General features: G+C 48.4%; 5 protein-coding genes across 5 annotated transcripts; 1 reads left to right on the top strand and 4 right to left on the bottom strand.

The window, feature by feature from the left end:
- Positions 1-48: 48 nt before the first annotated feature.
- Positions 49-1,647, bottom strand: NUP56 (Nucleoporin NUP56; the record flags this gene model as incomplete). The annotated part of the gene is made up of 3 exons (XM_014694265.1): positions 49-503; positions 574-1,168; positions 1,261-1,647. 3 exons carry the CDS (start codon positions 1,645-1,647, stop codon positions 49-51), a joined length of 1,437 nt encoding a protein of 478 aa, XP_014549751.1.
- A 1,090-nt stretch (positions 1,648-2,737) lies between these two features.
- Positions 2,738-3,815, bottom strand: G6M90_00g007600 (uncharacterized protein; the record flags this gene model as incomplete). Its single annotated transcript, XM_066129631.1, has 3 exons — positions 2,738-2,987; positions 3,063-3,633; positions 3,740-3,815. The coding sequence occupies 3 exons, from the start codon at positions 3,813-3,815 to the stop codon at positions 2,738-2,740; spliced, it is 897 nt and encodes a 298-aa protein (XP_065985787.1).
- Positions 3,816-4,924: 1,109 nt separating this feature from the next.
- eed (Polycomb protein eed) lies at positions 4,925-7,075 on the top strand (the record flags this gene model as incomplete). The annotated part of the gene is made up of 9 exons (XM_066129632.1): positions 4,925-4,987; positions 5,064-5,103; positions 5,173-5,249; positions 5,360-5,437; positions 5,526-5,651; positions 5,713-5,733; positions 5,801-5,962; positions 6,139-6,239; positions 6,310-7,075. 9 exons carry the CDS (start codon positions 4,925-4,927, stop codon positions 7,073-7,075), a joined length of 1,434 nt encoding a protein of 477 aa, XP_065986070.1.
- Positions 7,076-7,114: 39 nt separating this feature from the next.
- nuo-32 (NADH-ubiquinone oxidoreductase 29 subunit) lies at positions 7,115-9,716 on the bottom strand (the record flags this gene model as incomplete). Its single annotated transcript, XM_014694262.1, has 4 exons — positions 7,115-8,411; positions 8,886-8,948; positions 9,014-9,118; positions 9,175-9,716. The coding sequence occupies 4 exons, from the start codon at positions 9,714-9,716 to the stop codon at positions 7,115-7,117; spliced, it is 2,007 nt and encodes a 668-aa protein (XP_014549748.1).
- Positions 9,717-10,352: 636 nt separating this feature from the next.
- On the bottom strand, positions 10,353-11,675 carry GVP36 (the record flags this gene model as incomplete). Its single annotated transcript, XM_014694261.1, has 6 exons — positions 10,353-10,388; positions 10,456-10,587; positions 10,649-11,249; positions 11,332-11,414; positions 11,486-11,567; positions 11,644-11,675. 6 exons carry the CDS (start codon positions 11,673-11,675, stop codon positions 10,353-10,355), a joined length of 966 nt encoding a protein of 321 aa, XP_014549747.1.
- Between the last annotated feature and the right edge of the window lie 1,322 nt (positions 11,676-12,997).

The raw sequence follows: 12,997 nt of genomic DNA on the forward strand, positions 1-12,997 counted from the left end.
CCAACTTCATTTAAAAAAAGTTTTGAATTGACTGCAGACATCTGTAACTCAATCAGTACCTTCTGCACCAACCGAAAAAGTGTATAGCTGAAAAGATCTCACCCTGATTGTGATGCTCACTGGTTTCGTTTCTGCTCCTTCGAAAGCGGTGAATAGGATACCAACAGACTTCAAAGAAGCTTTCTCTTGAAATTCCATAGCGGGGAGAATTGCAGTGTTTAGTATGACTCGATGGGTTTGGTCTTGACGCAAGATAAGACGAGCAACTTTGGGACCTGCAGAGTCGCTATCAGCAGAGTCACCATTTGTTTCTAGACCTGACGCGTCGAAGCTGCCCGGAATCACAGCACCATCGTCGTCAAACTCAACGCTTGCATGAGGGACATTAATTTTCAACATGCCAGCTCCCCGCTCTTTCCAGCCTTCTTTCTTGTCCAGACAAAACATCTTTGCTCGTACAGACACAACAGTAACCTCACCAGCCTCGCCATCATCAACCGCAACTGTTATGGTAATCCAGTCAGTAGGAAGTCAAATACAATAGCAAACCAAGACCAAGAAAGGTCAACGTACTCTTGTGGAGCTTAGGCCGTTTCTTCTCATCTGCATCTTTCTCTGGCGATGCGCCTCGTTCTTGATCGTCAGGTTGACTCTCATCATCCCCTTCCTCGTTATCATTATCATCGTCGTCATCCGCATCGCTTTCCGGTGCTCCAAAGGGCTTTGCTGCTTTCTCGCTCTGGAGGGGCTTTGTACCAGCAGCGCCGAAACTGCCCAATGGCTTAATTCCTGACAACCCGGAGCCGAATTTACTGCTTCCAACTCCATTGGTTCCTGAGCCGAGTCCTGCAAAGGGCGAAAGGCCTGAATTCGAAGCGAACGACAACTTCGGGGCATTTCCGGCTTGCCCTTTGTTTACACTTGTCCCGCTTGTTTCTGAGCTAGATACAGGCTTCACCGACGCAAAAGACGATAGAGTTGGCTTATTTGAAGCGAACCCGCCACCTTGGGATGATCCCAAAGCTGCGAAGCCTGAAGAGCTTGATGCCAGTTTGCCAAATGCCGACTCCGCAAATGTACTATTAGAGCTTTCCTTCGTCGGCTGAGTAGGCATTTTGCTATTATTTTGAGTTGATTGATCTACTTCCTCTGTGCCTGATGGAGGATGCTGCATCAAGGCAAATTGACCTTACGTCAGTCTAAGTTATTTGAGTGGCTGGGAGTTATGTCTTTTGGTTGTAACAGTAAGCTTGGACGTACCGACACTATATCAACAGGCTCTTCATCACGATGCCTCTTCTTTTGCGGCTCAAGCCGCATGGCTCTGTCTTTAGCAGAGTCAGTAGATGTGACACTCGTAGCGTCGTTGTCTTGCGAATCTTGCTCCCCATCTAGCTGGTCATGGGCACGCTTCTTCTTAGGCGAGGAGACCTGCTCCTTCAACTCATCAATCTTCTCATCCGATATGCCAACGGAAGGCGTTTCTGGGCGGTTGTCATCGGTAGCAGTTGTTTTGCCAGGTTGGTCAGAGATGGATGACTGCTTAAGCTCACGTCTAGTAGCGCGCGTCTCAGCATCTTCGGTAGTTTCGACATGCGTGGGTTCATTCTTGGGGCTGAATCCTGCTCCTTGTACATCGTCGGCCATGACGGGTGAGTGGTGGCGGTGTGCTAAGAGTGATAGTTGACGGAGTGAGAAGTGCGCAAATTGCGCAGTTTCATTAGGCTAGGCGCAGAGACTCGGATAGGAACAACTTGGTAGAGACTAAAAAGGCTGTTACAAGATCAGCGGCCGTAGGTTTGCCGTCTAATGGGAGCAAAGTAGCTATTTTATTGCCCTCTGAAGAAAGATCGGCAGATTATGCGCGTAAAACAGTCTCTTTGCTGTCAGGATCTTTGGTTGCGTAGACTGAACAGACCCCAGCAGGAGAGGGGAAAAGAGGCGAAGGCTGCCTAAATGGTGTCAGAGCCCCGTCGTTCCTTGATTCAGTGGGAGTTCTCAATCGGTCGGTCGCTGCTGGTGTATTTAATTCGACGACGGCAGGTTGCGGTCTGCACACATACGAGCATGGAGTTCCTGGTCGTCACCACCACGCTCACGCGTGGGACATTTGAATGTGGGAGGCTGCTGTTTGCTGGTCCAATCACTGTGGCTCCTCGTCTTAGCGTGCTAGAAAAGCCATACGGCCCCCTTTCACCGCCCACTCACTACTATTTCAGGTGAGGGGTCAAATGGTCACCAGGGCCAAGTCGGCTGGCGTTCGGTCTGTGCTATTAATTATCAAATTACGAGACATGTGGTCCTTCCAATGATTTTAGAGAATCAGGCATTAGACTTGGACTTCCATATCACGATGGAAGCGCTTCAACAATTTCACTTGGTCAGCGTTCTGCATCATTCATAGATTACTTGGCGATGCTGACACTGATTTGGGCACAAGCTCTTGAATACCAAGCTCTAAGTGCACCTGACTTGATGTCGTCACCATTTTACTTTGATTAGCGGACATACAAACATCATATCATAAAATGAGACCATGCACATTAACCGTTTGAAGTCTGTGAATATCCAGACTTCTAATAAACGACCAATAAAGTACAAAAATGTGAAAGCATTGAACAAAACTCCCTGAAACAGTCTCCAGCTCTTCGGTCCGCAGCACTACATCCAGCACATTGAAGTGTCACCAGACTCACCACCTCTTAGGCATTGTTCCTGGTCTTCATAGCGGAATGACTCAGCTAATAAAGCACAAGCATCCGAGACCTATATAGAAGATAAACAACGGGTATACCGCAATGGCAACTCGGTTTTTGACGACGCCGCTGCCTCCTAAGATGCTCACGCCAGCTGCAAGTGACCATGCAACCAAAACAATGTACACGGGTATCCGTGGAATCCAGTGTAATCCCAATGCCGAAAGCAGCCCAGCAATGACAAGAGGGAACAAGGTGTAGCCAATGATGCAGACACTCTGAGCAAAGGAGCTGAATAGTAGTTAGCTACATAGCAATCTTTTGGCTTAGTAAGTCAAGGGAAAGGAAGTATGCTCATAAACGTACATGTTACCGCCTAATAATTTGATCTGCAGAGTAACTACAGCTTCGCCGAGCCAGATCATGGCGAAGACTCCGCTAAAGACAGTATCCTTTTGCTCAGCTCGGGCCGCAATGCTAAGCAATAGACTCAAAAGTAAGCAAAAGATGAGCGGGCCCCAAAGGTCCCAGTCACGAAGTCCCGGGCTCATGTTACTTTGCAAAAGCGCTTCCGCATCCATCATACGACTGGCCAGGCCTGTGAGTTCTTCTCTTGTCCCTGTGATGCCTGCCCCGCGGATATTAGAGTAGGCGCCTCGTAAACCACCTTCAGAATCAAACATTGTGCCGCCCAGAAGATATCGAGGGTAAAGGACCTCTCTCAACTTGGCCCACACCGCAAGCAAGTCTCGGCGTACTGTTTCCCACACGGTCTCGTCTATAGTGTTCTGTGGCGCTCGTCTGTCTTCGCCCGGAATCGACGAGGTGAGGTAGCTTTCATTGAGAGGACGTGATGAGGTGGAGCCGATATTTCCTGAGAGAGGCTGCCGCGCAGACCGATTTTCAAGAGGGTCGTCAAAGTCATTCAAATCAGCTTCTGTTGTTAGCAACGTGTCGACTGTCGAAATTGGAGAATTGGTAGATGGTATATTTTGGTTCTGCAAACGGCCAGGGGGGGGCTTGTTATCACCACAAGTACGTACCATCATCTGGGTCAATTAAATCATCATCCTCCAGGGAGGGATGACTGTAGTTTCCTCTTGCGCTTGCGGAAGACATGTTGAGCGACCGTGGGTACTGAAGATGACGCGGGTAACGTAGTTGAACTCTCGTGCCCCTGACGGCGAGTGTCCTCCAACAGGGCAGTGTAATGCAACAGACAAAAGAGTGATTCTTGCCAGAGTAGTTCTGTTACTAGGAGGTCTCCCCGAGTTATATGATACGGGATCACTGTGATTCCTTGAAGCTCAAGATTGGTATGAAGGGCGGGCGTTGCGCGATTCCACCAAGTGATGTGGCCAACTTCACTATGTGGCCATTGCTGACGTTGCTCAGAGCTTCCAAAAAAGATTGCTTGTCCCCCAGCCAATCAGACGTAACGCTGATCTAGGCCTGCCTACCTCTAAGTACTCAAATACCTATCTAGGTACCTAAGTACCTAGGTAAGCTAGTGGTGCATGCTCATGATGACAGTGCAGCTATCAAAAGACAGGTCCTAAATCATCACGGGCCGTTAAAAGTTTGGATAAATGAACAAAAAAATATCAGCTATATTACAATAGCTGATAGGTACTGAATATCTTCCTATTGTCCAGTACGGATCTAGGTAGGTAGGTACGGAGTACCTGGTACGAAGATGGCGGTTACCAGAAACAGGCATCGCCCGTAGGTACCTAGTAGGTACTGGTAGTCGTTGTACTCCCTGGACACTGGCGCATCAACCTGACAGTGGATCGACTCTCTCAAACACTTGCACAGGTGTGTGTGATTCAACCAACGGCTGACATTGAATGCTGAGAGAAATCCAGAATCTCGCGCAAGTGTACGAGAAACGTGCTCCAGCGAGGTCAACGAGTTCGATATCACTAAGCCCGGTTACATCTCGCAATTGAACCACGGGGCCTTCGTATCCATGAATCGATTCGTTGCCTAGGAGGTCAACTAAGATCAATATCCTTCGCACCGCATATCCTCAACGAAATATACACAACTCTGGTGTCTCAACTTTACGGGTCCCCCTAACCCCCTTCCGAAACTGCTTGGGAAATTCCTGCAACTAGGCTACCTGCCCAACGTTACTCTGTGCTATAGGTACTTGCTCTCCCAACAGTTGTTCGTGGTATGGCATTCACAGTAATACGTTCTTCGCAGCTAATTATCAGCGCCTCATGGCGGCAACCGATGGCTCAGTCTTTGAGCTACCAAAATTACGCGTCTCTATTGGATTTGAGGTGATACCATGGCCAATTCAAGCTACCTGATCTTCGGGGTCTTCTCCCGTCAGTTCATCACTAATGGCATCAAAAGAACGACACGCGGTTTCTTGGCCACGACGACAATGTAGCAGGTATTATGAGCCACAATAAGCGCCATTCGTTTTATTTTATTTTAGTTCTAACATTTTCCATACTTCCAGAATTCTTCGATATCAAGTTTTGTCCCTATCAGCCTTTGGACTGTGACCCAGTATTTGCCGCTGTGAGCAAGAAACATGTGAGAACATCCCTTCGGGGTGATCATTCATCTTCACTTTCTTTGTTTTTTTCTGAAGAATAGAAATCAAACAAGTTCCCGTCATATTTATTTGCTAACACCTCGCCAAGATTGTTATCTGCAAGCTTTCACCAAGTACAGGTGAATCCAACCCTTGCGCCATTATCAACATTATTCGAGATGACGATGTGCGTAGCAATTTCACCTTGAACGGGAACATGATTTATTTCTTGGCATCAGCTTAAATTCTGACAGTTCGAGTTATTTCTACACTAGGATGAGGCATCTGGCTGTTGTTGTACATGGACAAAGGATCCTGTGTCAGGTACTCCATACATCTGCGTAGGCGGCGTCGATGCCAAGGTCAAAATATACGACGTCTCCGATGGGAGCCTAGTAGAGGTAATGTAAATGCCATTTCCAATAAATTCAATGGGACTGGATTTTAACTCACTTGTTACAGTGTTTCGTTGGCCATGGAGGGGTGAGCAGCTTATTCTCTTACTGACTCATCGTCAATTGTAATCCTCCGCATACTCACGTTACTTCAGGACGTAAACGATTTAGCTACATCACCGATTGAGTCGTCTATTATTGCTTCGGCTTCAGACGATACTAGCGTCCGAATATGGAGCCTTGACCCTATCCACAAGGAGCAACCTTGTCTTTGCATCCTAGCTGGCGAGGGCCACTCTTGGAACTTGCTTTCCCTTGTGAGAACCTCTTTTTTAGGCACCACGACCTTAGCGAGCAGACACTGATAGTTCAAGGCATTTCATGACACTGGGAGATACATTTTATCTGCTGGACATGATCAAATAATTAATCTAGTTTGTCTAGTTCCCTGAACTAACACCATGATCTCCGTACTGACACCACATACTCTCAGTGGACTATTCCCGATCTTCCAATGGACGCCATCACCACCCCTCTTCAAGTTCATTATCCGCACTTTTCTACGTCTGCTGTTCACAGCGGAATTGTCGATTGGTGTGTAACCCGATGAATTTACAACCATCTCAAATATGCTTGCTATCACTCGTAACTAATCCTGCCTTAGCGTCGCATTCTATGGAGACTGTGTTCTCTCCCGTGCTTGTCACGATAACGTTATTGTTCTTTGGAGGATTGAAGGATTTTCGTCCGAGGGATTGCCGCCACCGCAAAGCGCTGCTCCAACACCGCAAAACGTCGTCCCGACCAGCTACGAAGACCCGGATCGCCTTACGAGATCCGCATTCGTCCCAGCCACATCACCGCAATGCCCTTCACAGTATACACGCTTGCTCGAATTTCATACTCCAAACTGCGGTCCCCAATTCTTCATGCGGTTCAAGCTCTTCCATGTCCCAGACCAAAATCCCGTACTTGCATTCTGCAATGCAGCAGGGAACATTTTCTTCTGGGATTTTCGGAGACTTACTGTGTATCACGAGGTCATGGCAGGCTTGCAAGGCAAGTCGAAGGCGGCAGTTACTCCGAGCTGGCTCAAACCGTTCACCCCTCGGCAAAGAGCGGACGCTATGGGCAGATTCAAGGGGGTTGGTAGTGATAGGGACTCACTGGCATCGGGGCAAACGGGGCAGACGGAAGCCAGTGAATACAGCCCAGAGACTCTAGAATCATGGGCATCTAGATATAGCACTGAGGATCCCCATGAGCCGCTCCGAGCCCATAAGACGGAGTCTTCCTCCACGAACTTCGTCGGGAGGCAAGCTGCATGGAGCCCTGGGGGAGAATGGTGTGTGGTAGTCGGAAGCTCGAACACCATGTTGATCTTGCAGAGATGGGCTAAAGGAGCGCCCTGTAGCCGAAGTACAGGTTGACGGCCAGCTGCAGCTGCAAATTGTCGATTATATAGTACTTTATGTGCTTCTGATTGGCAGTGACGCATACAACACTTGTTGTTGCAATTCTTTCTTTAAGTTTGAGCATTGACCCATGAGGTCCATTAATGGTCTGGCAGTATGTCCACCATTGTCGATAATTCTTTGCAGCATGATACTGGCAATTTCTTGCTCCGACTTTATGGCTGCTGTGGGTTCATTCGTGATGCCTTGCTGACTGCCATTGTCTAGGGCTAGAAGCTCTGCAATGAGAAGTGATACTGTTGCCCGTAATTGAAGGAAGTGGTGATTTTTGGAGTACGGCAACTCGTTGATGAGCGAGTCCATCCTCTTAGAAATATCCTTCAGAGCCTCACGCGCGTATATTTGGTTACGTTCCCTCTGAATTCGGAAATTTACTTCCGAACCAGGTTGTTTGACGTTCATGGTCATCTCCGACTGGTCATTTTGGTAGACATCCTCCGAGTACCTATCTGATATCTGCGGGGGTACCTCTTCCAGGTCCAATTGCAGAGCAGTGGTGGGTGAATCCGCTGAGGCATACATGGCATGGCAGCTGTATACTTCACATGTCAGCATTGCAAGCTGAAAATGTAGTGCTGAGGTTTTTCTAGGAAACTTGTGATCATATGGATATTTCTGAATGAGCGCCCCAAAGTAAGCCTTCAGCTTTTTGAGATTTTCTGAAGGGTGCCGTCTCCTTGGAATGCGAATGCGTGTGTAACTTTTTGATCCGGAGAGCATGCCGTCGGTATACTCATGGCTTTCAATGTCGACATGTTGTAAACCTCGGTGCAGCAAGGTAACATCCTCGCCTCCTCTTATGGTTATTTCAGCACCAATTGCCCAGATATTATGTTGACGAACATCAATGGGTCTGCTGCCAGGCCGAAGTTGCAGCACAATGCCAAATAATCTTGCTGCTTTTGTTATCTCCGCCTGGTCAAGAAGTTGGTGGATAGATCGTAGCAGAGTATCTAACCGACTGAATGGATGTGCCAAACTCGGCCGCCTCTGGTTTCGTTTATCCTTTCCACTTCTGACCATCCTTACAGGCTCTTCTGCTGTTGCCTGTGACGTTTCGGATGCATCCAACTCGTCCGCGTCATCCTCTTCCTCTTCCTCTTCCTCTGACACGGTCACTTCAGGTGCCTTACGATCGATCCCGCGGTGGGGAAAGCATTCAATCCCTCGTGTTGGATCCTCATCGGTGTCTTTGAGACCAGCTAGAGATAGCTGACGCCTCTCGCTGGGCGAACGGCTGAAAGGGTTGATGGAGTTTGGCAAGTTCGTTGACAATGAGCTACCCTGTGCCCTGCCACTGTAAGAATATCTCCGTTTCCGCTTGGCCGTCTCACGTGGCGAGGGTAATTGATATGGTGCGTCCGTTTGCATCTTTCCATTATTTGGGTCGCAACCGAGGGAAAGGGTGAGAGGAAGAGGTGGCTTAAAGCATTTTATGTCTGGTAGGAAAATGCTCAATTGACATGGTGTGCAGGAACTGGACCCACCTTCATTGAACAATGCTGCGATGCCGACGAGGCAGGTACTTTCCTGGCGGGTTTGCCCAATAGTACGTGGAATAAGCTCAGTGACACACGGTATTTAAGCGCATCAATAACAGACAAAATTATCGGCTAGACGTCTGTTCAGGCCATTCCGTAACGGTCAAAATTAAACATTGAAATGATCCCAAAAGACAATGGGTCGTGTTTCATCAATGAAAGCCTTCGAAGAATATAGTGAGATAATCTACTTTACATCTACGCAACAAGACCGCGTTGCTTACATAGTCTTCCTGTCGAAGTATTCCCATTGGCCATCAACAGGCCGTTCCTCCAAATCCTCCCAACTGGTTGTACGATTAGCGAAATACGCTGACAAAACGGGTATTGATTAAGCTTTGAAAACACTCACACCCTGGCCTTCTCCATGGTGTCAATGATGAGAAGCTCGCCCTCTGCGACTTGGATGACCTCTTCGATAAGACCGGCGGCAATCTTATGCTCCAGCTCTTGCACCCTGCCAACTGTTAGATCATGAGTACCATGGGATGTCGCCGACGGGCAATAGCATACTGTTCTGCAGTCAACTGAGGTTCATCTTCCCATTCGATTTTTTCGTGGTCCTGTAACGGCTTCCGCTCAGCCCAGATAACCTGGTCCTGCCTCTCCGCTGGGGTTCGAATGCCCTCGAGCTCACCACCTTCGTCGGCTTCTCCATCCCATTCTTCGTAACGTATATCACCAGCTTCATGCTTCGCACCGATTATAAATACACGGTCCCCGAGTTTCACAGTTCTGGCCTCGCTACCGTCAACTCGACCGCTGGCAACTCGAAATTGCTCGGGGTTTTTGCTGATTAACTCTTTGGCTTTGGCCGCCCACTCGTTGTAGCCAGGAGGGACAATATTTTCCACAAGACCCATTCGGTGTTTCGTAACAGCCTCCACAGACTGGCGATAAAGTGAAGTCTCAGGTATGGATTGGAGTTTGTTGAGGGTCGTCCCGTAAAGATAGAGAAGCGTCGATCGAGGAGTGGAATGAGTCCATAGACCGGCCAGGCCGGTAGGAGTGCCTGGCTCCAGGTAGCGCGCAAGCACACGTATCGTCGGCCGCATGCTGGCGAGTTCCAATGACTCTGTGCCGCAACAAGCTGATGGAAAGTCTGGGTTGAATGAAACCAAGGCAAGACTCATTTGCCGAACACGAACAAGCTCCAATCATAACCACGCATTTGTTTGTGATGACCATGTGAATGATCACGTGATCGAAATTTAACGCCTACTGGACACACTTTTGCTTTCCTGGTAGTAGTAAGTTACTAGATAGATGGCAGGCGACGCAATCAGAATAAATACACACCCGAGGCAAATCTACGACGTTTAAAACATGGATACATGCAATGCAATTCGGTAGCGTTTGCCACCAGTACAAAACCTGATCAATCATTAGGCGATTCTCCAAGTGCCTTGCCTCCCCACGTGTTGATACGACGATTTTACATGTGCAACTCTTTGCGCGACATCCATACTAGAAAAAGAGAGAACGAAATGACAGAAGAGAAAGAAAATAGTGCGGGTACTAATATAACGTAGTAGGAGGCATGGGTCGAACCAAACAAATCAGGTGGTGGCGGCGCCTATCACACGACCGCTGTCGTCTACACAGGATAACTGCCTCAAATTGATTCTCGACGCATGCCATCAAATGCTGTATCCATAGGGACGAAGTAATATACGCTGTCTAGCGTAAGATCACGAGCCTTCTTCACGGCTCTTTCGATAGCTAGCCTGTGTGATTTAGTGGTCAAAATACAGACTTCAACACATCTCGAGTGTATGTGAATGCCCGACTCACTTCTTGTTCCGTTTGTAGGCCATCAACAACGGGAGCGAGTTCACTGAGAACTTCGTATGCCTTCTTGTGGTACTCGATTTGGGCGGCAATCAGCTCGGAAAGGTTGCGTAGTGGCTCCGGAGAGTTAAGGACCTGGACAGAAAATCAATACATTGAGCATTTAGGTTAATAGCATTTTCTCTCTCAGACTTACATTCTTCATGACACCGACAGCTTCTTCAGTCTGAGTTACAAATTCGTCCTCTGCTTTCTCAATCTCCTCTTGGGCCTCAGGGCTCAGTCCCTGCTCCTCATGTTGCTCGGGGCGAGAACCACCGTGTCCGAGTTTGAAAGTCGTTCCCTTGGCATGAGCCTTGACAGCATCAAGAGAAAGCCTTGATCGCTCAACATTCTTTCTGGCACGGGTGGCAAAGCTGAGATTAGTGTTCAAGGTGGTATTCCAACCAGCAAGAAAGCTGCTCTGGATCTGGGAGTCTTGCGCCAAGCGGGCTTCACCAACTCTCTCCATTGTGATGGCATACTTCTCAAGTGCAGTGGCCAATTGATCCTCACCAGCTCCCGTATGATTCTGATGCAGCAGCTGACTGCTCGTCAAACTGGCGCGGGCGACAGCATGGCTAAAGGTCTTGGGCTGGGGCTTAGCACTTGGAGGAGCAACCAGGGCAGCCTGTGCTTCTGCGGTGGTAGTCGCGGAAGAAAGAAGAGAAACCTTCTCGCTGACGGTGCGGCCAAGGTCCTGGAATGTCTCCTTAATATTGGGTGGGTAGTCGTAGGCTTCGTTCGAGTATTGCGAGCTTCGGCAGCAACAGTTAGAGAGAGGATGATGCGTGGCACGAAGGACGTGGACAGGCGGGAGTAAATGCTCCAAATACTCACGTCACGGCAAGCATTTTTTGGTGCGCTTGCTTCAAGGCATCTACCTTTTTTTCGAGGTCTATATAGTCTGGTGGGAGCTGGGTCTACAGGAGAGGCCAGGAATTTAGTGAAGCTGTGAGGACGGGTCCTTAGGATCGACTGAAAATTGGAATACCTTGTCCTCGGCCTGACCGAACTGTTCTTTGGTGAACTGAAAGGTGCGTGACGCAAAGGGTGTGATTTGCGCTCCAAAATCGCTGTGTGGCCGGGCTTGATTAGCTTGTGTGTCCCAACAATTGACCATGCGCGAAGAGCCAAGGGCATGGAACTTACGAGAGGTTCTTGCCAAAGCTCTTGAAATCCATCTTGAAAATTCGAAAAGGTAGCTTAGAAAGTTGTTAAGAAAGCGTGACAAAATGTAATCCAGATGCGATGGTTGGAGGTCAGATGGAGATGGTTGAGAAAAGTGTCCTTGAGCCAAGTATGATGTTGTTAGGAACGTTTTGTCTTTGTCACAAGCGAAATACTGAAGTGCTTGTCCTCCAACAGAGACGAGGGAACGGGGCAGGCACAGATGACGGCAACAGGCCTTAGACAAGCAAAACGCGCTAACTTTTGGGCGTGGCTCGTTACTCTACAGATGGGACCAGCATCAACCTGCCAGAGAGAGTCCCCACTTAGATACTGCCACGTGAGAGAGGCTAGGGAGACGTACAATGTCTACTTAAGTACTTAGATGGAGAAGGGAGGAGGGAGGGGAGGAGGCACCTAAGTAGGTACTTATAAGTAGGTACCTAGGTAGGTACTTAAGTGCCAGGTACTTAATAAACCACAGCCATCTCCCGCATCCGACGTGATGTCCGTCTGATACTTATCAATGCGATGCATCCGCATGCTTGCCCATGCGAGCACCTGGAATAACCTAGATCAATGGTCTGTTTGATATCTCCATTGTCCTTTCAATGTCCACTGACGCTCCCTGCCCTAGAGATGGAACGCTAGACCTTTCTCAAGGATTGATATCGGGGCATGTTTTCGAATGTTTCGTATCAAAACCAGACACTGTTATTTATACAGCCATCATCGAAATGAATGTTTCTCTCGCCAGGCATGTATGCACTCTCAGTGGATAGATATCACCACAGCCTACTCCGCATGAGAGAGGTATTTGATGCTGCGATGTGCTTAGCATCCCGCAAATACTAGCAGGTACCCAGTAGGTACTTACCTCCCGAGGCCGTAGGCATACTGTCACCACTTGCGGGATGCTAGTGCTGGCCATACTTTATGCTTGCTCTAGGCAATTTAATCCCAATACTTGCCAGCCCCCCATACAACTATTGACAGCTAGGTACCTAGTAGATATTAAATGAGACATTCGATTATACTTGGCCTTGGGCAAATACATCTTGCCACACACTAAATCGTAAATGCGAGCTGTAATAGAGTTACTGCTCTGTGGCCTAGTTGAAGACCAAGCTTGCGAGTTAATAAGCCTGTGCTAGTATAATCAGACCTCGATTGCTTATTAATAGCCTGCCTAGGTTGACCACTCGCTGTCGGGTGGCATCTACGCGTCATGTTTCCCCAACATGGGATTAATATGCCCATGATTTCTGTCCAACCTAACTCTCTCCTCTCCCTTCGCCCTTCGATCCGATCACCCTGAGTATCTAGGAGCAGGTCA

Source organism: Metarhizium brunneum, chromosome 1 (assembly GCF_013426205.1).
Source record: "Metarhizium brunneum chromosome 1, complete sequence".
In the NCBI taxonomy this organism is placed as follows: domain Eukaryota; kingdom Fungi; phylum Ascomycota; class Sordariomycetes; order Hypocreales; family Clavicipitaceae; genus Metarhizium; species Metarhizium brunneum.